This window comes from Falco punctatus (assembly GCF_963210335.1).
Source record: "Falco punctatus genome assembly, chromosome: 4".
Taxonomy (NCBI): Eukaryota; Metazoa; Chordata; class Aves; order Falconiformes; family Falconidae; genus Falco; species Falco punctatus.
The window spans coordinates 49,450,844-49,476,433 of NC_137583.1; the positions used below are offsets into that span (position 1 = coordinate 49,450,844).

Consider the following 25,590-nt stretch of genomic DNA (forward strand, 5'->3'; position numbering starts at 1 on the left):
GGAACATGAGGGATTTAATATTCTCTCCACCGCTCGGCACAGAAACTGAACAGAGCGCTTTGCTTTTACCACAGACACGGCTTTGGCTATCGTGAGCCAGCTGCCATTTCCTCCCGAGCTCTCTCCTGCACTCCAAAACCACGCACAAATGCCAGCCAGCACGTCTCTTTCCAATATTTTAATGAGTCGCTACATCTTACACTCATAATTATAAAAGAATAAGAATCCATAAAAATATTTTCTTTTCATAATACGCACTTAAAATACTCCAGGGCAAGTCAACGTGGTTCATTTGGGTGGGGTTTGTTTTTTTTCCTTTTGCCCCTGGCAGAACCCTTGGCTTGAGGGGGAGTATGTGCTCCCCTGAGGTGCGATTGCTCAATCCCCACTCCCCAGAACTGCAGTTCCTGTAGACCAGGTAAATAAAAACCAGAAGAGAGCATTTGCTGAGTAGATGGGCATGGGGAACAGTCACTGACCCGCAGAGAACTGAAGCACAGCCAATTTCAGTGCACATCTGAAAGCTCAGGGCGTCGGGGAAGGGGAAGGTAGGATCAGGAGGCAGCACAGAGAACGGAGGGAGGGAGGATTTGCATAAATATCATCCATCTTGTGTTGCAAAAACCCAAATGCTGCTGCGATCTCTGGAGAAATGATCTCTGTAGCCAGCTGCTTCAGCTACCATGCTACCTGTTGGCACAACTCTGCTTGTGAGCGGCCATTAGAGAAAGGTATCAGAGGACATTACTGACCCCAGCCACTTCCTCCATCTGCTCTGCAAATTTAAACTGAAAAATAGAAAAAGACTAGTGTTGCATGCTTCTGTAGAGCTCTCTTCACATCCCAGGGCTCCACGTCGTAGCAGGGCCAGGACACAGCAGCAGCAGCGATCACCTCCCCTGGGGCTTAACAATAGGTAGTTCTCTCTTCCCTCCCACTCCTGGCTTAAGGCAGCTTGCTGATTCGGCTCTTCCATTTCCAACACAGGCACTGAGTTCTTGCAGGTAAGAGTACGGGAACTGCGGAGGTGCAGTGGAAGGGGAAAAGGATGGGGGAGAGAGAGATGGACACAAACCTCAGCCTCGGGAGACAGACCACTGTCCATTGATTCCCAGGATAGAGGGAGTAGCAGCAAAAAAAGCATTAACAGCCAGGCCGGAGGAGAGGAACAGGACGAGCAGCTGAGCAGGGGCAGACCTCCAGCTTGGAAAGTGAAAGAAAGTGGCACTGTCCAAAGGGAAGGTGCCCTCCACCCTCCCCCCTCGCATGGGGGGGACACCCAGCCCGGACGCGGGCACTCAGCCATTTGTGCTCTGGGTTAGATGGCTGTCGAGGGGGGTGGCAGTGGCAGGGCACAGGAGCGGGAAGGTGAGCTGTCAGTGTCCAGTTTGCAGAGGCTTGTGCTCTCAGAGGTATTCTTGTAGAAAGTGCAGCAGCGTGATTTCATAGTGCTCTCCTGACTCGGGGCACCGAATACTGTGTCTCTCGTTGGGGTAGATCTGCGCAGAAGTAGAAAGACAGGGCAGTTAGTCCAGAGCGGCTCATTCAGCATGGACAGGCCTCCCTCAAACCTGTATCTATAGGGGCAAAGAGGGGCCAGCAAGAGTCTAGAGCACTAGCCCCCCTCTCTCACTGTGCTGGCGTGTGCTGCTAGTCCGCTTAGCAAGTCAGCCACCCCTGCTGCCACCAGCCAAGAGAGACAGCAAGAGCTGAGCGGAAAAGGAAAGTTCCAGGCCCGAGGGCAGAAGCCCTGTCTGCACATGCTTTTAGACCCAGGCCACATCTGCCAGCACTGAACTGCCACAGCGCCACCTCCCGGAGCCAAAACCAGGCGCTTCCTGTCATCCACGTCGCAACAAGATGCGGGAGCATCTGCCTCCACCTTCTCCCGCCCCCAGCACACACAGCAGAAAACGTCTCTTTCCAGATTTAAGAGACCTTCCCACTTCACTCCTGTTCCTCCTACCTGCAGCTGGTACGGTTTTCCAGCCCGGATTAGCTGTGATACCAGGAAGTTGGTGTGAAAAAAGTGCACATTTTCATCTAAAAAGCCGTGGAGAATCAGCAAACGATTTGGCCTAGAGAAGGGATGAGAGAGATAATGAGAAACCACATAAAAAGCTCTGCAGTGGGTCTGAGCAAAGAGCTGCCAGCTGGCAAGCCAAAACTGAGCAATGGGCAGGCAGGCAGAACAGCGCAAGGCCATGGACGTGGTCCTCAACCCCCTCCCTGGCAAAGGGGGCTGGGGGTACAATGTCCCAGCTCGCTGCAGAAGGCAGTGACCAGCCACCCGAGTTAAAATTAAATGGGATCAGAATCCACCTGCTCTTTTGGGATTTAGGAGAGGTGCAACTGGTGGTACTAAGCAGGACGCGGGAGCAGGTTTTTAACAGCTCACTCAACCCCACGGTACTCACTCATTGGGAAGCTTTTCTACGTGTAACGCCACAGAGCCAGCCTCATAACCTTGCTGGTTGTTTTCTGGGATATCCATGTACCGCTCAGTATACCCGGTGTCATATGCCATCCAAACTGTGACAGGAGCACCTGCTATAGCAATCTGTCAAACAAATAGGTGGCAGGAGACAGCTTCAATTATCATGTGCTAAAGAGTTCAAGTGTTCTCTTTTTTCCTGAAGAGGCAGGAAAAACAGACTCTGGACTGTTCTGTTGCTCAGACCAGGATTTTTCTACAGCAAACCCACAGAAATCCCAGATTCCTCCTCCTGCTATTCTTATGGTCACAGTGGGGCAAATTTCTGCATACTAGCACTAAAGGCTTCCCCTTTTCAAGGAGGACTTGTGGAATGATCCAGAAACCATGCTGGGGACTTAGGAAAGGGATTAGGAATAGCGGATCAATTATCTCTTTGGATGCTAGGCTAAGTCCTCCGTTGGCAGTCACTGCGGAACAAGCCCATCCTCACCAAGCCTCAGACAGGTACAACCCGTAAGCGGAATGCAGGACTGCAGCCAGGAGCTACAGGCAGGCAGGGCCGAGGGACAATTTTCACATGTCCATCAGAGACACCACGCAAAAAAAAGCCAACTCCAGACGCCAAGAGCTACAGAAGCTGAGAGCGCCAAGTGTCCCAAAATGACAACCCCACGTCCAGACTTACCTTGAAGACACTGGGTTTACAGATAAGACCCATGAGGGAGAGAAAACCCCCGTATGACCAGCCATGTATGGCTACCCGACTCAAGTCGATGAACCCGTATTTTTCTGCTACATAATGTAAACCTTCCACCTGGTCCTCTATCTCCACCTGACCCTAAAAAAAAAGGCAACAAGGAAGCTCAAGTTAGTGGCTTTCTACGTCTAGAAAGTTGAGACAAGAAAAGACAAGAGCAACATTCACACAGGAAACATGCAGGCAGGCAGCCTTACAAAGAGCTAATGAGCAGAGATTCATCAACAAGAGTAGTACATTACCATTTGGTTTTTCAGGGCACCTTCAAATTTGAGTCCTCGCTGGCATGAACCCCTTCCATCAATCACTACCACTGCATAGCCCAGGGATGCTAGCGTGTTTAGCCGTAAGTACTTAATTCCTTTGAATGAGTTATTCACTAGCTGCACCTGCAGGAGGAGAGAAGGAAAGTTTCAGGGCTGAGCAGCTGCCTTCCAGTACCTTCCTCTGCCTGTCCCACTGCATAGGATCCTGCGCTGGACAGCAGCCACTAATTGAGCTGTCAGAGCCACACAAATCAGACTAAATGCTGGAAAAATCATCTGAAGTTTGAAGCAGAGGTCAGAACAGAGGTCCAGTGCTCATTGCTAACCAAAGGGCAAACCCTGACACAAGACTGAGCTATGCAAGAGCTCTGCCCTGGGCAGCAATCCTGCGCCTGCCACCAGCAGTCAATCTGGATTATTACCTGTGGGCCTCCGTACACAAAGAGCACTGTGGGATGCTTCTTCCCAGGCTGGACATCATGAGGTTTGTACACCATTCCGTACAGCTCAACATCTGACTGTGTGCGGAAGTGAAAGATCTCAGGCGGGATGTAATCTGGGGGACAACCTGCAGGAGGAAGTTCGGACACTAGCAATGCCACAAATGGCCGCAGGCTCTGCCTCCTACCCCGCCTGAACAAGCTCACCGTGTTCAAACCTGACCCTAGTCAGGGCTCTTTCAATACCAAACCGTCTCAATCCTTCGCAATGCCTCTCACTGCGAAACTCATGGCTATCTGCCGGCATAGGGTGACAGGCCATATAGAGAGTGAGGTGATCGCACAGGAAAACATCATCAGCTGGCTGTTCTCAGACAAGATTCTCTACGCCACACTACCAAGATGTGAAAGGTTAAGAACAGGGATGGGTCATATGTAGAAAACATTTGCAGGAGGGGTTCAGGTGCTGCCGTGAGCTGTATCTGAAACTTTAAAGCCTACAGCCTCAGAATGTAATAGCCACTGCATCCCAGATACTTGCCCGCTCCCTCTTCAGACAAATGACGAATGCACACCTGAAACCAGTCACGTCAACCCTGCACCCTGGAGCACTACTTTTGCTCAAAGCATGAAACAGTAAATCTTAAAAGTCTACATACCATTTTCTGGATGAGCTATTCACTAGAGACATCTCCCTCCCAAGATAACACAATTCATTTTCCCTTAAAGTTACTCGGGCCACTTCCCTCTCCCATCACCTTTGGCTGCCGCTAGTAGTAGGAGTACCACAGACACAACCTAGCATTGACACGTTCTATGGCACTTACTGGCTGCCTCCATCATGCTGGCCCAAAACTTGGGCTGCTTGTGGAGCGGGTCATCGTCGGAGCCGCTGAGCTTGTAGACGTGCACACAAGGTGGAGTGCTCACGCTGCTGTAGTGGCTGATGAACATGTCGAAGTTCTACAGATGGGAGAGAGAAGAGTCAGGGGAACAAGGCCTTTCATTTCCCACATCTAATCTCCTCCACACACTTCTCAGACAAGAGTTCCCACATCTCAAGCAACCAAGACAAAGGAGCCCTCCGGACTCATTACTGGTCATGATTCATTGCCATTCCTAGCTTGGATCCCTGTCAGTCAGGACATGAGGGCATCTTGTATCTAAGAAACTACAAACCTGGCTCATTGAACAGCTGTGGGAGAAGCCCGGAGTGGTGAGTCGCACGATTTCTCCAGGAGACTCATAGCTGACTACATAGAGGTGGTGCTCCAACGGGGTATCCTTTGTGCCTTGGAAATACACCAGCTTTGTAGTCTCATTGACCCAGATCTATGTGGAGAAGAGAGGGCTCAGCGACAGAAGGATGACAACTCCTTTGCCAGTTCAAACAGTCTGTCCCCAGGCAGAGTCAGCTTAAAACGCAAACAGACCATGACAGACCGCTCACGGCATTAGGGACTGTACATGACTGTCGATATGACAGGCTGGAGAGCACACACACACGGCCCTTATGGCAAACTGCACACAGCCCAGTGAAGTAATAAAAAGCAGTCACTCAGCTTTTTTTATTTTTTTTCTTTAAGAGACTCGAAGCATTTTCTTACTAATGAGCATAAAGCTGAGCTCTGATCCCCATAGGTGAAACCAGGGAGATTCTGTGCTTAAATATGGCATCTTCCCATACTATGTCTAGGTTGTAAAGGGTATATGTGTGTTCTTTCCAGCGATCACCGTAATGAATTCCCATTTGTGGAAGGATCAGTCTAATAGATCTAACAGTATCGAACTTCAAGCTACATTAAAATATGGTTTTAATGTCCAGATAAAGCTGCTTCTAAAAACAACCTGGCCAGCCAGGAATAGAGACTACAGCTTTTAAATACTGCATTGATCCAGCAACAGTAACTGAACTGTTTTCCACCTTACAGTTTCCAAATGCTATTTCTGGCTAACGCACAGTTTGAAGACCACTGTGGACAGCAAAGGGAAAAAAACATCCAACTCAATTGGCCAGGAATACTGGGCAGAGCCCTGTGGAGCAACAAATGCATCAAAATAATTGCTGCTAACACAATTTTAACCATAACACATACAGGGAAGAGCTGCGGCCAAAATCAACAGCATGTACAGTGAGAACCCACATGGGAAGGGACAGCAGGTTAATTGCAGACTGAGGAAAAGCAGCAGAAACCAAATGCATCGAGCTGTAGGCCTTTTAAAAAATGAGAAGTGAAAATCCAGATTAATTGGAAATGAACAGACAAGGTCTTTATTTTGACAGAAATCACCTGGGAGCACTAAATATCAGACTCAGAGTTAATTCCTGAAGCAAAAATGGAACTAGGTTTCTACAAGATTAATAAAAATTCATTTCTGGCTATTCTGCAACCAATAACAGATACAGTTTCTCCATATTATAAATGGCTTTATACTCCCTAGGCTGCCTTCTTCCTAAAGGCTCTGAGGGATCAGCTGCAGACCAGGAGTTCACTCTAAGCGCTGCAACAGATTTCCAATTCACAAGTACTCATTGGGGTTAAAATGCTTCAGCAAAGGCAGCAGTCCCAAGCTTCTCCACAAAATAGTTCTTTGTTGCTCTTGAACCTCAGACTTGCGTCCTTTTTTATGGCCTGACTCACTCATGGGATTTACCTAAGGAGCAATCTGAAGTCTGATTAAAAAGGCAATCAGTTCAATGTGCACTGGACTACAGCACTTCTGGGGAAAGCAAAGGCAGCAATAAAAAGAGAAACAAAATGAAGCTTAAGTAGTTCTAGCTGGTCCCAGGCGTAACAGAGGGTGTAGGCCAGGACTGTGGGCAGACAATGCAGAGCTGTAACATTGCAAGAGAGAATAAAAATAACCACTACCTTCGATCCATGCCTCGCCAACACCTCCCATTCCCCACCAGTCAGGGCAATCTCCTCTTTGATAGGACATTTGAAATCATCTAGAAGAAATAACATGAGAATAAATCGCTGCCTTCCCCAAAAGACAACACAAGCAAATCAGAGAGGGAGCTCCCAAAGTTGAAACGCCAACAAAATGCAGCTCTTACCCTCACTATGGACATATGGCTGCACCCAGTCATAGCTGCCTTGCTTTAGGACTGCTGTGACTCTGTACAGGTGGCAGAAGCCTGTTTTGCATTCATTGGCTCGGATAAAGCAGAGTTCTTCCTCCTCTCCCTCCGGTTGGATGAAAGGATAGAATATATCATGAACCTGTCACACAAGGCAAAGGACCCATGAGTAATTTACATTGAGACAGCAGTGACAGAGCCAAGGGAATCAGTGCTGAACTACCAGGCTTTCAAAGGAAAGGAGAGTGGGGAGAGATCTCTCAGACGAGCAGCTAGCGGGAAAAAGCCATCCTGTACTTTCCTATTACCACAAAGCACCCCTGGGTGCACTAGAAGACCACGTGCTGTGGGCTTTTCCACGGCTACCACCAAAACCAGCACCAGTCTTGCCTCTGAGCTAGACATTTCAGCTATGTGAGTCCCACCAAGTGGTTGCTATTCCAACACCTTAGGAATGCCATGGTGCGAAGTTCAGGCCACTTTGTCCCTTCAGTACCAAGATGCTTAATCTTAAGAGTTTATTCCCTGTCCCCTATGTCCATTACCTGCCTAAAAAAGTACAGCAAATTACAGGGATTAGGGCTGCTCATGCTTCAGGAAGCCATTTAATCTTGTAATAAAATACCCCCAAAAGAATGGCAGCATTACATCCAAAAGTGTCAGTGTCCGAAGTGCCTGCGCTCACCAAGAACGTTAGCAAGAATTAAACGAACAGTTCCAACTGCAAAATGGCAGGATGCCCATTGCTTCCAGTGCCGAGTGCCTGGAAGTCCTTCTCATTGCCTTATCAACCCCCCTGAATTAACACCAAATCTGGCACCATGGAGTAGCAAAGCAGTCTGCTGGAGCATGGACTAAAGTGGACACAGAGCCAACACAAAAATGGTTAACTGTCAGGGAGGAAGGGGCAGCCTGCGTTCTCCGCACAGCCCCAAGCCTCTTACATTTATCCACACATCAGTGGTTTCTTCATAGATCACAAATGGCTGGACATTTTCTGGCACAGTTTTGGCAAATTCAGCACGCTGCTCCTCATTTTCTGGGACTGGAATAAAGAGTGCTGGAGGCAAAAGGATTAGCTGCAGCCGCTGCTGAGGTCTGTCTAGGAACATAGCCCAGGCACTGGGGAAAGAAATTGGAGGTGAGTGTCAGTATCAGAGAATAGATGTCCCTTTCTAATTCTGAGAACATGCTACCCTTTTTCCCCCGGCTGGCAGAAAGGATTTAAGCATCTGAATGCAAAGCTTTTCTCATCATTGCTGCTTTCTAACCTCCTGGAAGCTTTGCCAACAACCATGTATTGCCAGACATCTCTGGTATTTCACAGGGGTATCATCCAGACAAGATGTCTGACAGATTTGCCAGTGTCTATTCCAAGGAAGCATGGTTAACAGATCCTTGTCTCCAGAATGTAAGTCTTCCTTGGACAGCTCCTCCATCAGGAAGTACTGTTTGTTTTCTAGCAAGCTCCTAACGAGCTGAAGCGATCACTCTTAAAGTGGTCCATTTGTAGCTTCCTCACTGCACGCTGCACGAGCTGAGAAAGGCACAGACCTAAGACAACTGCCAAGTCAAGGAGTTGCTTCAGTCTCAGCCTTGTTCCTCTCCAAGGAGAGTCATTTGAAGTGGTGCTGCACTGCAGGCCTCTCAACATGACAGATGGCAAGCCACCGCTGCATAGTGTGGCTTCCCCAAGGCCTGGAAGTGCATCAAGGGAAGTTTCATCATTCAGACAGACTTTCAAAAGAGCCAGTTCTCCCCTAGCCTCCCAGTGACTGTGGATTTCACAAACTGATATATTCAGCACATTTTGATAAGCTCTGGTGCAGAACATAAGAATCACCTATGGGATTACCTTCTGTAAAGCTGTATGAATTTAGTTTTCAAAGCAGAAAATTAATGATGAGTTACAGAATGCAATCTTCAAAGACAGCTAAGTCACCTTAACTTGATCTGCACAGAAACTAGTTAACAGTCAAGCAAGCTTCTGAGGGGAAAAAATCAAGAGCTTTAAAATTGCAAACCAATCAGACTGGTGTGAATTCTGTAACTCTTCAGGCAAGCACGAGACCCTGCATCACATTGGGAGCAACAGAGAGCTACGGGAGCACACCAGTCACAAAGCAATCTTCCCCCTTCTACATGCTGCATAAAGGACTCAGCACCGCGCAAACTGCCTGCTTTCCCATGATATGTTTGGCATTGATCACAAACTGGACCAATGAACAACGATAAAACTGCTTACAGTACATTCTCATTTTCAGCAGGAAGCATATTGTACTTGTGTTAGACATCTTCAACTCAAAAGAATTCCTTAGGACTGCCCGCTTAATATATCAATGTGATTTAACTTAATATATCAATGTGGTTGTGACAAACCCCATAGCTTGTCACTCTGGTCTACTTTTGATTAATTCCTACTTTTAGGATGTTACAACACTAAAGAAGCCAAATACTCATGTGCCATTTCTGGCACTCACGGTTTTAAAACCAGGTCATGACTGCAATACAAAACATGTCGAGGGCCTGCAGTTCAGCCAGGGAAGTGCTTGGGAGCATTAGTTTGGAAGAAAAACTTATGTACTATTTGCCATCTCGGGTCCATCCGGCACGGGCGATGTACTCCACAGTCGGAAACAATGCAGCAAACGGTTGCACCAGCTCCTTGTCCTGAGCACACACAATCTGCAGCAAAAAAAAAAGTCCAGTATCAAATCAGACTGCTACCAGACCTCCCCACCTCCTTCTACGGAACCTCAGTGAAATGGAAGAATAAGGAAGTTTAACTATTGGCATCAGCAAGGGTCAGGCCAGGAGAAGCAAGCCTTTCCACAAATAGCAGGAAGAAAAGGGATAAAAACAAGCTTCAAAGCAAAGTGATTTTGGCGTTCGGCCACAGAAAAGGACACAGCCAGGGACTGAAGCCCAGGATCAGACTGAGCTTCAACCCTCCTGCTCTACTATGGACCGTGTGGTACATCAGGCTAACCCTACTTGCTTCCCTCCCCGCTCCCAGCTGCCTCTGCACCAGAACAATACTTCTCTGTTTCTTGGATAGACACATTACAGAACCAGGTGTTACAAGAGGATGAAAACAAAGGCTAACACTATCTTTCTTAGTGACTTTGTCTTAATTCTAAGGAGCTTCAGAAGCAGTCAACCCTTCTGTTATCACTTACCTTACCCTTGCTGTTTGTTTTAAATTCTGCCAGTTTTAATGTAATCTTGGGGTTTTTGCTGCCTGCAGAGGAGTAAAAAAAAATACCAAGATGACCAACTTGAACACTCCATGGTCATACACAATACATCTTCTAGAGAACCAGCCCTGGTCCTACTAAAATGGCTGTGTGTGAATGTACAAATATCAAATTATATCTGTGAGCAACCACCACTGTAATCACAAGAGTCATTCTGGGTATGGGAAAAGTTTGCTCTTGCCTTGCCTAGTTGGCTGTTCATGTTCTCAGCAGCAAAGAGGGGTTTCAAAATGTATTCCACAATATGACACCAGATATATTCCATTTTCTCAGCAATCCTTTCATTTAAGCTGAACTTTCAATCCCATTCCTTTCTTGCAGTAGATTTCGGGCTTACAGACTCAATTAGGTCTCAATATTTATAACCAGCTTCTACATCCTAGCAAGTACCAGATTAATCATGCAAAGCTTATAGCACAAAATTCCACTGCTGCTGCCAGCATGAGTCAAGAGCTGTATTAGCAGCCCCGTGGTATTTCACTTACCTGTCCTGGGGTACCGATAGGAGTCTGTTTTTCTCTCCTCCAAGGCAGGCGAAGGAACATGAATTATCTCCACCTCTGATTCATCTACTTCCTCATACAAGATCCGCAGCGTTTTTAAATCCTCTGAACCTGGGACAGATAGTAAGCATGTTTGCTACACTGTTTTCCAGCTGTTTCTGAGTTGCCTGGAGCACTGCGGCAGTATGCTCTGGTGCAGAGCATACATCTCCTGCATAGCCACAGCTCCCCGTGACCACCTGCAAATGCTCCTCAGACCACAGTTATAACCCTCAGCATTTTGTTCCTTCAGGTGGCCTCCCCAGAAACAGACCAAAGGAAAACCTTGCTCAAAATATCACACATAGCAGGGGCCAGCAGCAGTGACAGCGTCAGAATTTGATAAGCAGTATGCTGACTGACCTTCTGTGGAAGCTGTGGGACACCACCAATAGCCTGTGAACCGATCAAACTCCTCCTGAATGACAAAAGTGGCTACACCAGCAGACTTGGGGTCATCAAGAACATTGGATAAGCCTGGAGAGGAACAAAGAGACTGCATTTACAGCTCCTCGTAAAAAGCCAATCCAAAAGAAGAATGTACTCATAAGAAATAAGCCTTGAAGACATGAGCCCTTCCAGCCCAAGTCTGTCAGAAGGAATTTCTTTTTGAATCTAGTAAGAAGCACCAGTTACCTTTATGGCAGTATGTCATCCGTTTCTCCTCTCCTGTCTCAATATTTGCTACCCACAGATCATTGTTATTAATGAATGAAAAGAAGGCAGGGTCGGCAGGGCAGATCTTGGGATCCATTCGTGGCCCTGTGCACTGAGTCTTGATCTCCAGAGGCTTCATGGGAGACACCTACAGCAACAGACACACAGAGGGCTCTGTACCAAACCAGCTTCCAGCTTCACATTTAAAAGGTCTAAACCACAGACACAGTACAGAGTACAGCCCATGAAATGATGGCAAACACAGCCCTGACAGGACACAAGAGAACCAAACAGATGCAGATGTGCAGCCATCTCCAAACAAAACCATTAATTCCGTTTCAGGTGACATTCATAAAATCACTAGCAGACTCACCATGAAACCATTCTTGCCCCCATCTCGACAATGAAAGAGGCTGTTGCTGGCCTGGAAGAGGAACAGGCCGCTCTCACTGTGGAAATCATAAGATGTTATACCAAAGACACCAAGTCGTTTGCGTTCCCTCAAGAGTTCCTCTTCTCTAGAATACATCCCATGGTGAGGGGTTGCCTAGTGTTGAAGGAAAGGAAAATCTGAAAGAGTCTGCAAGGAGAGAAGCTTTCACACAACAGGAATGCTCCGATACTGGCACCAGCTAGTCCGTGAATGCCCCAAATTCAGCATACCAGCCAAAACTAGCCAGCAGCCTTACCATACAGGCCCTCAAGTACTGTACTCTAGGCTACAGGCATGGTCCAGGACGACTAAACCAACCGCACACCCCAAAGTTCCCTCTACGTGAGAGATGAATCACAAGCCTATCACTTCTGCAGTCGGCACTTCAGCGTGAACTGAGGACAGCTGCACTTGCTCTGCTTATGCAAATCAGATGTAACCAATTAACTTGACGTTATCTACAGCCTTCACAAACAGTTTCCATGTCAGACACTGCAAACAAAAGCTCTTCCAGGAATCTTGAATTACCCTGAAGAGGACTAGCAATCCAAATGGGGTCAACACAGCTAAATTCTTTTGCACCAGGAACCTTTTTAGTAGGGAAGAAAGACTGACACCCTCCACTCCCTTCTTCATCAACGCTGTTAGTGACAAAGGACACGAAGATACTGAAATCAGGGAGGGGAAAATTCACCCCCTTTCTGGTTTACTCGCAATAGAGTGTACAGCAGAAACAGCAGTTTAAATTCAACTTTCCCAACTGCCTTAAAAGCAGGAAAGATGACAGACAGCCATTCCACTGAGCACATCAGTGAGCACGGCAAAAGCCCCAACAAGACACCCAGAAGAAAGGTCCACTGTCCTGACAGCACATAATCTGAGGCAGACTACCTGCCACTTCACAGAGTCCTCTTTGCTAGGTCAAGCCTTTGGCTGCTGCACCAACTGCTGTGTCACGCTCACGGCCAGCTTCATCGCACACAAACTGACTGTCTTTTATTACCAAGGCAAAGTAATTCTCCATACAGCGTTCCTACCAATACCATTCTCCATGTGTCAAACGCTGCCCTCTCTACTGTTGAGCAGAGTAGTACCCACCATACCAGCCCCACAACATCAGCCAGTTTTCCCAAGCACTGTCAACCCAGGCTCTTCACGCTTCAGCTTACCTGAAAGTGATCCAGCATCTGTTTCCACGACAAGAGCAGCAAGGCCTCTTTCCGTACCTTTTTGGGAATCTCTGAGTAAAGAAGGGAATTCTCTCGGCTGCCATATGGCATTCCTATTAGGAGGACAAAAGCATCATCCTACTTAAGATTAGTTAGTCAGGAAAAAGAGGACCAAGAGCAAATTGAAAAAAAAAAGTTTGATAACACAGGGGTGGCCTGTCCAGAGGCTTTTACCAGCTGTCATTCCCAAGTACCTCTCAAGTTCAATCACAGAACAATACCCGAATTACTTAAATTTAGATACTCATTTATTCAGAAATTTCTGTAAGCAAGATTTATCACTAACCAAGCTCTTCAGAGTTGGTTACATCCAACTTTCTTCTCTGTGGACTGTTCAACCCATGCCCTAGATCCACTTTAAAAGAGCCACTCCCTGAATGGGTGACTCAACATTACTCTCTCCACACTTCTCAGCCAGAAATTTGCTACAGGGACTTCATTCAGGCCAACGCAGCAGCCTGCGAGAGAGAAAGAAAAAGCTTGAAGCTCTAGAGAGCCCATTCAAATGTGAAACAGTATACTACACAGCCAAAAGACCTTGTCATTTTACATAAGCCTTTGACTGTGGTTATCAAATAAGCTACTGGCCTTCATCCAATTTCCAGAACAACCAAGAAAAAATAAAATATCCTGACACACAATTTTGGTAGTTTCAACAAAATCAAAAGCCACGAACTCGCCCTCTGCACATGCTGCAGAGACTCCCTAGATCAGAATTTCACACAGGGAAATGTGTCCTGATATTGTCTACTCTGCACATGTTCTGGGCAGAACAGAAAGATTTCTGAGCCAATTAACCGAGCAGTACAGTTACTTAAAATTAAAACTGAAATATTAATAAGTGCTCAGGAAGCAAAGCAATATGTGAGCATATAATCCTCAGAGATACAGGAACACCAAAGTGCTGCTGAGCATGTGGTGTTTAACATAAGCAGCATCTGCCATGATACAACATAAAATTCTATGGGGACAGCCCAGGAATGATTTAAGATGTCCAAACAGAAAAAAAAAAAATGCAGATAGGAAAAAATTACTATATATACACATATTTGACACTCATACAACAGTGACCTAGACATCTTTCTCCTTTAGTACTTTCTAAAATGACCTCAGTCTGCATACGGTCAATCAGCATGTACAAGAAAAATATAGCCTTCCTCCCTGAAAGACATTAAACTTTGCTCCAAAGTGAAGAAAAGTATTTAACCCCTACAGTAAAGTTCTTCAGAAGTCTTTGTCCTACTCCTTGGCAAACAGTCACTAACAGTATCCACATAAAAACTGGAAGATGTTCTTTAATGACGTAACAGTAATAGGACGCTAATGTTAAACACTTATGAACTGCTGAAATGGGTTCTGAGTATTTAACAGCACATGGTATTCAATTCAAAAGATGCTTATTATGGCAAAAGAAAGAATCAGTGCTTCCCCCTTATGAGGAATGCCTGAGGAAGGGTATCCTGGTATTACCTGGCAGATACTGATCTGAAATGATGGCTCAATCTGCTCTATGCCCTCTAACTTTCCGTAAGGAAGAGAACACTGAAAAGACACCCATGTATCTTCGTTCCTAGCTCTGGCTCCTGTATCAGTCACACCCATGTAGAACACCACCCAGCCCGTAGCTGGTCTGGTTGCCATTCCATACAACAGAAGAACATTAACAAATTTTTAAACCACTTAGATCCTTTTAGTCACCTAAAGACTAAATATCAAAAACTCTATCAAAGTCAACTTGGCCTTGAAATACATTCAGCTTTAAATCAAGTCTCACTGTTCAGACTCAACAAAAATACACTAACTCTGGATTACTGTACTTAATAGTAGCACTTGTGTCGTAAGAATGTAGGAAGAACTATAACAAATCAAATCACTGGCATGCAGGAGCTGCTTATTGACAAAACAAATCAGCCCCTCAAATCCAGCATCCTATATCCTACAGTGACCTACACTCAACAACTCAAAAAAAAAAAAAAGAAAAAAGAAGCAAGGTCACTTCAGGAAAGCAGCTGCTGTATGGAGTTGCACATCAGGCAATTTCTTTACTGGGCCAGTAGCAATCAGCTCATGCCCCAAAGCGTAACAAACTCTTTATAGTCTATAAAGCTTCCCATGTTACCAACCACAAAATTACCCAGTTACTAAAATCCAACCACCCTGTCTCTAATTACATTGTGGCTCCAACTATAATGAGGGACCTGTACAACACAGTATTCTGCTCTCTTTCAATCCTACTGTAAGGAAGAGGATATTTCCCTGAGAATACCATTAATAGCTCATTCCCACCTAATCTTTTTTATTTCTCCCCCTACTCTTGAAAGCTTTCTACCTACATGGCACTTCATAAAGCAGGGAGACACCACCACCACACCATTAATACCTAGAACTTGCAACATATACTTAGTAATTACTGACAGCTAATTCCTTGGAAAGTCAGTCTGGTTGATCAATCAAGTAAATCCCGTTTCTCCTAAACTACAGAGGCAGAAGATAGTCCTGAGTTTGAGGAACATCCCTTCTCTTGCCCCATCCCCTGGGCTGGCCTGGGTTGCCACAGGCCACTGCATTCACACCCCCACCATGAGGCAGGTCTGGCTAGCCAGTGCTCCCCTTGGTCACTGCGCAGAAAGCCTGTGGTTAAAGCACTTGTCTGGGACTGGAGAGGTCTCTCCTCAGTTCCAGGCTTTGCTATAGATCGAGCATGAAAACCTTGAGCAATGCCCCTTAATCTCAGCTCCCCCATCTCATAAATGGAAATGCCTCTCATCCTTTTCCTTGTCTGTTTAGATTGGAAACTCTCCCGTAACGTATTCACGCCCGGCGTCTGGCATGCTGGCTTACCCAGGTAATAAAGGCGATGAGAGTGCGGGCTGGACTCTTCTGTTTTCCGGACAAACTGGAAATCATGGGGAGCTTTGTTCACTATCATGCCCGAATACTTCCTGCTGCTGTGAATAATGTCACGCAGCCCATCCCAAGAATGCTTTTGCACCTGGAATTGGGAAGGCACATCCTCCATCTCGACCACTTCAGAGCTGTCTGATAGTGCATCCACTGCAGTCATCCTCTCTTCCCCTTCAGAACCTGACAAAAAACTGAGGGAGGAGTTGAGGGAGAGAGTTGAGCCTTAAAAATCAAGCAGGCACGTTTTGTTTCTTACAGAAAGCTCTAAGCATGCAACAAGCTTAAGAGAACAGGCACTCCTTAAACTACAGATCCTAGGGCTCTCTGCACTCAAAGATTACATTTTAAACATACATTGATGTATTGAAAGGAAAAGTCCATCTCCCATCCCATACTGAGTTCTGAAGACATTAACCTCAGAAAACTCACTCTCCCAGGACTAGCTCTAGAAATAAGCTGTCAAAGGAAGTACAAGCAGCAGATTCTGCTGCAGAAAACAGTCAGCTTGACTCAAAGGAAAAGCACCCCAGGAATCTGGATGGATAAGTCATCAAAGCTATGACCTATCATAAAGGCACACACACTTCTGCTCTGGAAGACCACAAAAGTGGTGTCCCGTTCCTGTCCTAAAGGAAAACCTGCTCATCACTTAGAGAGAGACATTTAAGCCCAAGCACAGCACCTCACTTACCTGAAGAGCTACTGCAGCCAGGAATGAAGTAGGAGAGATGGCAAAACAGGAAGAAAACAGTGCAATTGTCTTTGCTAATAGAAGGAAGACAGCAGTAACAGACCCTGGTTGTATCCTGCAAACTGTGGCATGCATTCCTCATACATTTCCAAGCTAGCAGTTATTGAACAAGAGTCTACAAAAAACACCTCCACATGCAACTACAGCAAATGTTAATTTGAGGAGAGATGGACTGACTTGCCCAAGGTCAATGATGTAATCTATTGCAAAGCAGGAATGAGCCTAGGACTAGGGAAACCAGTTTTTGTCGCCCCATTCAAGAAGCTGGATTTCCCTCCATGAGGACATTGTAGTTGTTCTGGGGGTACCCAGAAGAGCTTTAGGAAGAATTTCAGAAGAACTTCAGTTTACTGGAAAAAATTAGGCTGGAGAAGTTTGCTGAGTGGAAACAGAATCAATGCCTTTGACACAACATCAAGATGGCAAACCAGGGAGTAAGAATTACAGCAAAAAAGGCTTTGTCCTCAGTAGCCCCAAGATTTACATTTTCAAATCAGATGTTTCTTGGACACTGCCTGCCCTTTGGGGCAGTGACCTGCATTCTGACAGGAGAACAGCCTCTGAGATGTAGCTGTCACATGTAAGGATTCAGCAAGAATTACACATAAACCAAATCTTGAAGACTCCTGCCTCAGATGCACAACAAATCTTTCCCAGAGAAGAGAATTAGGGAAAAGGAGAAGGATGGTTATTTGTGTCACCACAAGAAAACACTTGCCTCCGCCTATTTTCTACCACATTCCCCACCAGCTTGTACCTTCTAACAAACTCTCTAGAAGGAAGCTCTCACCTAGGTTGACATCTTATGCAATGACAGCAGGAGATGAGCAAACCTAAACCAAAGTACATCTGGACTTCCTTAAACTAAAGGCACATGGTACAAGGGCTGTAAATATAACCATAACTTCAAACTGCTAAGTTCCTGAATTGTACAAAATGTGCAAATAATAACACCAGAACAAGCTCCTAAAATAAATCTGTAGGTACTCCTGGTCCCTACTGCCCAGCAGTAAATCCACAGTTTGAAAATTAATAAAGAAGAGTATTTTCCAATCAAAGCCAGGCAGGAAGCACAAGTAAAACCACAAAAGAGAATGCGACGGGATGTTCTAAGACTGCGAGTGTGTCTTGTCTGTGGCCTCTACTGCCTACATCCAGGGTCTCCATTACAGCAACTAAAAATCACATCTGAAGGCAGAAGCGTTGCCTATCAGAAACACGTGACAGGAAGACCATAAACCCCCCATAAACAGGGGGTTCTTTCAAATGCTTTCAAACCAATCCCGCTGCTGGTCAAGTCAGTCAATTAAAATAATCTGGCTTTGGCTCACAATGCCTGACCCTTGGGTTACTCTCACCCAGCTGGTGAAACAGTCTTACTCAGGCAGCCTGACTCCTCACAAAGGAAAGATGCACCTTTAAGGGCTCCAAACAGTCCACTAATGTAATACTGGTAACTGGTAACAAATTGAACTGGAGGTTGGAGCTCCCTTCCATGCCATTGCCACGCTTTTATGATTCACTAGAGAAGTGAAAGGCACAACTTTTAGCTTGGTACTGTCCTCATCCTGGTGATTTTGACACTAGAACGGAGCAGAGGAGTGGGATAAGCAAAATAGCCATCACACACATTACGTAAAAGTGCTGGGAAATACCCCTGTCATAGCTAGAGTCTCACAAAACTTAAATTCTGACACAATACAGAGTAAAAGAAAACCCAATTGCTTCATCCATCGCTACAGCCACCTCTTGGACAAAACATAGCATGTACTTGGCAATGCTATACACGTAAGTAAACAAGTATAATGAGTAACTTATCTAACTGAAATTGCAGAGTGAATCTTGGGGTTAAATTCTTCAATTGAGCTGGATCAAGATGCCAATTTTAACCATCTTATACTTAGATGATCTTGATGCTCTGGCATCAATATAGCGCACCTGAGATCTGTGCCTTACTGGAATAACACTGTCCTTTACGATCCTCACACCGAGGCACTGAGTTAGTGTTGTTGCAGAAGCACTGCTAAACCCAGTCCCCAAAACATCTAGCTATCTCTTGGAGGTCTTTTTAACATATTTTCTGCCCTGCGTGGGCAGATTAGATCAGGCATAGAGCCACCAAGCCTTCCTTCAGAGAGAATGTGTTAGTCTGAAGACAACAAACAAGCACAGGTGGGACATCAGCACAGGAGAAAAATTGTAAAGCTTGGAACTGGAAGTCAGTGAAATGAGTTATCTTCCTGAGTCACTTCCTGACCCACAGATCCTGACACAGAGCTCCCCAGGCAAAATTATATACTTGGGATTTTTCAGAAACCTCATTCACTCCAAGAGGTGATTATTGCTCTGTCCCACACAACCTAAAGGTCAACAAAGGCCCTGGGAGTAACTGGGACACATACCTTCTCCAACTTCCTGCAGTCTCGTTTTCCAGACGAACCCTCTTTATCTTCTGCATTAACTATTCAGCAAGCTGGGCAGGACAGGAAACTAGGAAGGAAGAGGGAAAAACCAGCAAATTTCATATAACTGCAGTTGCTCCCGTCATAGGAATAAAGCTGTACAAAAGCATCCTCCATAGGTCACATTTCCAACTGTGCGGGGAGGCACAAACAGAATCCTTGGTTTGCACTTTACAGTCCAAATCTGTTCTGCCAGCATGTGCTGGATATTAACAGCCCAGATAAATCTGAGAGAGACTTCTCCACCTGAACAATGGGACTCAGTGAATTCTGCAGCCTGCCTCTTTCTTTCCTAAAAAAAAAAAATCCTTAAAATCTGAGAATCCTCGGTACTGAACCTTCCTTTCATTCCCCTCCCCACATCCTGAAATCCTTGGAAGTATCAGGTACTAAGAATTGAGAAAACTGAGATCTGTCCATGCACTTACAGGCAAGAGTCAAACAAAGGACACCATAAGGAGCCAGACAGAGGGTCAGCAGCCCCACTACCAACAGCGTCACAGTCCCACCTGGGACATAAAAACCACATTTGTCTTTCAAGCCTGACTGCTGCTTCCCTCTGCCCCAGCCCAACGCCCCGGAGGAGGCCTGGCTCACCGCACAAGCCCATTTTCCATGAGCTTACCAAGGTGCTACCTTCACTGTCGTCCTCTCTAGCCAAGTACAGTAAAGTACAAAGATGTTTGTCTCCAAGAGAGCTCTGAATCACAGACACACCCGAGACCTGCCACTATCTTTTGCTGAGGCCCTTGGCCTGCCCAAACAGCCATTTCTCCACCAAAACCACACTCAGAGGATCAGGAGAGACAAAGCATCACAAAGACACACCAGCAGCGAAGCTCCTAAACTGCAGAGAGCAGTGAAGGCCCAAGTAGCAGCATTCAGTAATTTACGGGCAATTTTTGATGCAAGCACGAAGGGTAACAGGAGCGATGCTCAGGAATGCTGAGTAACCTGGTCTGATCTCACAGCTGACCCTGCTTTGAGCAGGGGGTTGGACTAGAGACTTCCCGAGGTCCTTTCCAACCTCGGTTATCCTGTGATTTTCATGATTCAGAGGAACATCTTACCCTCAAGCCCACCCGCCACAGCTCACACGTTTCACAGAGAAAAGGAACAATAACATCCTCAGATGCTGAACCCAGAGGAAAAGACACTGAACAAAACAGGCACGAGAGATCAGAAACCCAGCACGAATCATGATACTCATTTGTCAGTGAGACCCCGAGGGGCCTGCAGGTGCATTCAGGAAGAGTCAGAGCAACACAGTCACCTAGAGGAGCCCTTACAAACGTGTCCCTGTCATGGCCGGGAGCTTTAAGACCTCCGTCTCCAAAAATAAAAGCAATGGAATAAACCAGCAGGGATTTCTCTACAGAGGAACGAGCTTTGGCAAAGGCTGCCAGCAGCCCATGCCCATCTCTGCACTGGGAGCCCCAGCAGGGAGCTCCTGCCCTTGCTGCAGGGGGAGGCCGGGGCATGGGTTAGCAGGAGGGGGGGGGCCCTGGGGACAGAGCACCCTGTCTCCCCGTCTCCCTCGGCTGCTGGAGATGGCTCTTTGCCTGTGGAAAGAGGAACAAAGCACCTTCTCATCTGCCTGGGCAGTGCGCAGGCTGCTGGCGGGGGGCAAACACCAGCTCCCCTTCCCAGGCAACGCACCCCACCACCCCAGCCCCGGGGGGCACACTGGGGGCGGGGGAGCACAAACAACCCCCTGCGGGCCAGGCCGCCCTCCCACGCTTAAAGGGCAAAGCCTGGGAGAACAAGCCCCCTCCCGGGGCAAGGGGTGGCCGCCCCCCACACCCTGGTGGGGCAGGTACAAGCCGGGGGGGGGGGGGGGCAAATACAAAACCCTCATCCCGCTAAGGCACCCCCCAGCCCAGGGGAGGGGGGAACGCAGGGAACGGCTCCTGCCCCCCACGCTGGGGTAGGCCCCCCGCCCCGCCGGCCCCAGGGCGCACCCCTCCCCTCCTCACTCACCCCGGGGCGCGGCGACCTCCCCCTGACGGCCGGGGGGGCGGCTCCTCTGCGGGAGGGCGGGGGGAGCGGCGGCGGCGGCTCCGTCACTCCCGCTCCATGTCCCGGACAGTGGGCAGCCCCGGAAACGGGGGAGGGGGGGGGGGGGGGCGGCGGCCTGCCACAGCGCGACCTTTCACCCGGCGGCGGAAGTGGCGGGAGCGCGCGGGGCAGGATGGCGGGAGCGCGCCGAGCGGGGAAAGTACCAAGTCGTGGGGGCGGGGGGAGAGCGGAGGAACTGCGTAAAGGGGGGTGTGGGTGTGTTGCCTGCTGGAGGACAGAACTATTCTCCCGAGTCAAGGGGGTAGAGGGAGAATTGAGGCTGACAGAGGGTAAAAAAAGCTCAGAGACTATTATTTCCCCAGCCAGCCTCAGAGACTGACCCCTAACTCAGCATTTATTGCCGCCGTAGGGCGACTGCTGTGCTATTCTCGACCCGCGTTGTGGCACCCCCTCTCGCCTTTGGAAGATGGTTGGGTCCAGGAAGTTGAGGTTGCTAACGGAGGCCGGGGAAGGGAGTTCTCACAGGGCGTTGGTGGTATAGTGGTTAGCATAGCTGCCTTCCAAGCAGTTGACCCGGGTTCGATTCCCGGCCAACGCAGTGCCTCAATTTTTTTTTTTTTTCATTTTAATTTTTTTCCCTTGCTCCCCACCGATTCCCGCCGGTAGTTGAGAACGCCTCTGCACGCCAGGCGCCGCGTTCGGCTGCCCTTTACCTATCTGAACCCCGGCGGGCGCCAGCTGGCCGCGGAGGGACGCGGACGCTGCCCCGGTGGGGTGACAGATGGCGCCGTTACTTCTCCCCCAGCTCGCGTCGGAAAATAAATAAAACCGAAGGTAAACAGAAAAGAAAGAACAACGAAACCAAAGGAGGATAAAAAAACCGTAGCAAAACCACAGTGTTTCCGCCCGGGATCGAACCGGGGACCTTTCGCGTGTGAGGCGAACGTGATAACCGCTACACTACGGAAACCCGCGCTGAAGTGAGCTTGCGAGCAGTGCCTGATGTTCGCTGAGGGGATGCGTTTGTCCCTGCCATCACGGCACCGTCAGCTAAAACTTATCCCGAACACTGAGAAACGCCGCCCGGGAATCCAGGTCATCAGCGTTAATGAGTAATTAGTGCTTGCGGAGGCCCACTCACCTCAGAAGGTGAGTGTCCCAGCGCCACGGTGGGACGCTTCCCTCAGAAAGGGGACAGCCCCTGAGGGAATTGCCACTTCCCGCTGAGGGGAGCAAGAGGGGCTCAGCACACACCGGCCTGGCCTTGCCCCCTGCTCCAAGCCACCAGGGCTGCCGGTGGCCCGGGCCTGGCCTCACTTGCCCCCTGAGCCCACCAGCCTCGTCCCCCAGGCCCGGGCTCACCCCCTGAGCCCACCAGCCTCGTCCCCCAGGCCCGGGCTCACCCCCTGAGCCCACCAGCCTCGTCCCCCAGGCCCGGGCTCACCCCCTGAGCCCACCAGCCTCGTCCCCCAGGCCCGGGCTCGCCCCTGAGCCCACCAGCCTCGGCCCCCGGCCCGGGCTCGCCCCTGGGCCCACCAGCCTCATCCCCCAGGCCGGGGCTCGCTCCTGGGCCCACCAGCCGGGCCCGAGGCCGGGCACAGGCCGTGCGAGCGCCTGGGCCACTTGTGGAGGAGCATCTTTTCTTCCTCAGGCAGCTGCCACCAGATGTCGGTAGAATAGTGGCAACAGGGAGCCGAGCTCCCCGCAGAGCTGCCCGGGAGGGAGAGGATCCAGTCCAGGGGACAGGAGCTGGGACAGGACCGGCTGTTGTCTGAGCAAAAGGGCAGACCCTTGGCGGTTCCCCTTCGCTGGGGGAAGCTTTCCCTCCCTGCAAATTCACCTTCTGTAATGCACAGTGAGCCAGACTGCATTCTCATCACCAGTATCTCTCCAAGGCAGCAGGAGCTGGGCAGGAGGATGGGATGGAGCAGGGCGAGGTGATGCCAGCAGCATGCTGTAGTGAGGTTTTGGGTAAAGTCCCTGTTGACCATCCCAGATGGTTCTAGGAATATGCTAGTTCCTCTTCTTCTACTTTAATGTAGTGTTAACAACTCATACGCCCATGGCAATCATTCTTAATTTGGTAAAAACTCAGCCCTTGGAATCGGGTGCTAGTGTGAGGATTATTTTTCCTGTTTTGTGCTGTTTGTTGAAGTGTGTTTTATGCTTTGTTGGCTGCAGAGAAAAGCTTAGAAGGGAGAAATGAATCATAAACCCAGACGAGAGCAAAAAGAACCTAACTTTTAATAAAACTTCTAATAAAACTTACTTTTAATAAAATCTACTTTTAATGTTACAGTTTCATAGCTAATCTCTTGATTTCAGGCCAAAAGGGACAGAGAGGAGCTTGTCACATGCCCTTTAACTCCAGGACTTGCTGGTATTCTATTCTGATCTGACTTGCAGTAAGGACTAGAACATTACATTAAAGTCCATGACAAACCTGAAGCCTTGGGACTTGCTTGCTTCACGTTGCTGTAAAACATCCAGGGGTTGTGCTCTTTTTGCCTGCAGCTGGCAGGAGCCTGCAGGAGAGGACTCTGGTCGCAACCTTTGCACCGTGCATCAGCTAAGTGCGCTGGAGGCGAGCCTAATCAATAGCTGGGGGCAAAGTCCTCTCCCTAGGGCAGGAGGAAGCAGATCTGTAAGTGACCCAAGACCATGAATGGAAAGATTAAAATGCTTCTAGTTTTGTTTTCTTCCCCAGACCTCTGTCAGTCTGGTGATCAGTGGAGAAGGGAGAACTGCAGACCAGACAACCCAAGGAGGAAGCTCTTGGAAGGTACCTGTGGGAAGCAGAAATTAGATGAAAGACACTGCACTGCCAGTCTTAACTCCCAAACCTCCATAGTTAAGGTATTGCGGTGGTCCCTTGTTAGGGCAGTGTTGGGCTCTGGTAGCCTTGAGACACACCGTGTAAATGGGTTGTGGGCTCTAAATCCTCCTCATGAGGGCAACTCTGCCTTTGAGGACCCTGACAAAGCTCCCCCTTCATGCTGGTTGGGGCTCGTAGGAACGGCTCCTGGGGATGTTCTTGCTTTTCTTTCAAAGTTCCATTGTCAGCGACTGCTCCAACTTTACCCCACAGGACAAAGGGTCTTGCAGCATTTCAGTCTCCCGTCCAGCCCCTGACCTATCCCACTTCCTCTGCTCCCAAGACTTACAACCCCTGCGGCACTGCTTGCGTGTGAGAGCCCCCTCTGCCTCAGCCCCCCTCCCCAAGGACAGTCTCCAGGGCCCTAGGAAGGACTGCCACATAAATACCCAGGAAAAAGAAAGCAGGGGGCTTATTTGGAAGTGAAGGGTGGATATTCTTTACTATTATCACCAGCATCTGCCCTTTCTGAACAAGGGAACCCTCCCCCAGCCAGCCTTTTCACCAGTGTGCTGAAGGCGGCCATGCTCTGCTTTGTTTGCCTGACACGCTGCGATGGCTGCAGAGTCCCATTCTCTCCTTTTCCTCCCTCCACTCCCTAAACAGCCTGTATGGCTGCTACAAGAGAGGAGAGCTCGAAGCACTGTCAAGCAGGAGAGCTGACAATCAGGGCTGGGAGACAACGCCGCCTTGCACAATACCCCCCCAATTAGCCATTCATTTCTGCTACCTCTGAAATGGGGAGCGCAGCCCTTGTGCTGGGAGATAAAACAAGAACAGCTTCAATAGCACTGATTTAAATTAGGTCAGGCTAGCTTTTGTGTGGCAGGGACCACACAATAGCAGTCACACGACTGTGGAGGGGAGCAGCATAAAGGAAAGGAGGCCAAGCAAGTGGCACAGATGCTAGGAGTTAGTGGGTGCTGGGAGATGAGGGGTGTATGTACGTGGGTGATAGCAGAGGAGCACACACTCCAACCAGTGCATGATGCTAATACATAACAGGGGGGCACATGGTCAGCTGGGGACAGAGGGGTCAAACACTGTCTCTGCAGAAACAAAATTATCAGCTGGTTCTGCCACACCAAGGGGTGGGAGAGCACAGCCATGCATCCTTGGAAACTGGTCTTTAATCATAACCTGTCATAAGGCAAAGGGGTGACAATGATGTTGACTCATAACATCCTCCTTGAGCACTAGTGCAAGCCCTGTCAGTCATATGGGGGGGTAGGGGGGCAGAGACCCTCTGGGACCTTTGTACTAAGGGACTGACTTTTTGTACCTCAGGCCCAGAGATACTGCTCTTCTTCTTGGCAAAGGAAAAAATAAATTGCGAGGGGATGGTTTTTCTGGGGCACACAGCAAGTCAGGGTACGATAGGTATGATGGAGCCCCAGAGACCTGGGTTGCAATCCCTGGTATTGACCAGGGTTTGCAATTTCTTTCCCCTCATAAGTTCATCGAAAGTCCACACCT

At 48.4% G+C, this 25,590-nt stretch overlaps 1 protein-coding gene across 3 annotated transcripts; it reads right to left on the reverse strand.

Annotated features, from left to right (window-relative positions):
- Positions 1–163: 163 nt before the first annotated feature.
- On the reverse strand, positions 164–21,389 carry DPP9 (dipeptidyl peptidase 9). 3 transcript variants are annotated; one of them, XM_080382528.1, is made up of 22 exons: positions 21,201–21,389; positions 19,161–19,248; positions 16,096–16,198; positions 15,945–15,999; positions 13,044–13,156; positions 11,815–11,988; positions 11,421–11,589; positions 11,148–11,261; positions 10,728–10,856; positions 10,165–10,226; positions 9,570–9,670; positions 7,930–8,107; positions 6,962–7,127; positions 6,774–6,853; positions 5,080–5,232; positions 4,728–4,863; positions 3,883–4,028; positions 3,437–3,583; positions 3,123–3,275; positions 2,418–2,560; positions 1,967–2,078; positions 164–1,499 (listed from the first exon to the last, which is right to left on the reverse strand). In XM_080382528.1, exons 2-22 carry the CDS (start codon positions 19,214–19,216, stop codon positions 1,407–1,409), a joined length of 2,583 nt encoding a protein of 860 aa, XP_080238654.1. In that variant the 5' UTR covers positions 19,217–19,248; positions 21,201–21,389; the 3' UTR covers positions 164–1,406. The 3 variants fall into 3 exon arrangements, with proteins under 3 accessions (XP_080238654.1, XP_080238653.1, XP_080238655.1); XM_080382527.1 differs by having other exon boundaries at positions 15,945–16,198; positions 21,201–21,388; XM_080382529.1 differs by lacking the exons at positions 15,945–15,999; positions 16,096–16,198; positions 21,201–21,389.
- Positions 21,390–25,590: the final 4,201 nt, after the last annotated feature.

Bases quoted from the DNA above. Each gene is read 5' to 3' on its own strand.
- DPP9 (XM_080382527.1), bottom strand. From the start codon at position 19,216: ATGCAGAAGATAAAGAGGGTTCGTCTGGAAAACGAGACTGCAGGAAGT. The intron at 3,584-3,882 runs GTAATAATCCAG...CTCCTCCTGCAG, and splicing joins TTGTGTACGGAGGCCCACAG to GTGCAGCTAGTGAATAACTC. The intron at 1,500-1,966 runs GTAGGAGGAACA...ACTTCTGCGCAG, and splicing joins GAAAACCGTACCAGCTGCAG to ATCTACCCCAACGAGAGACA.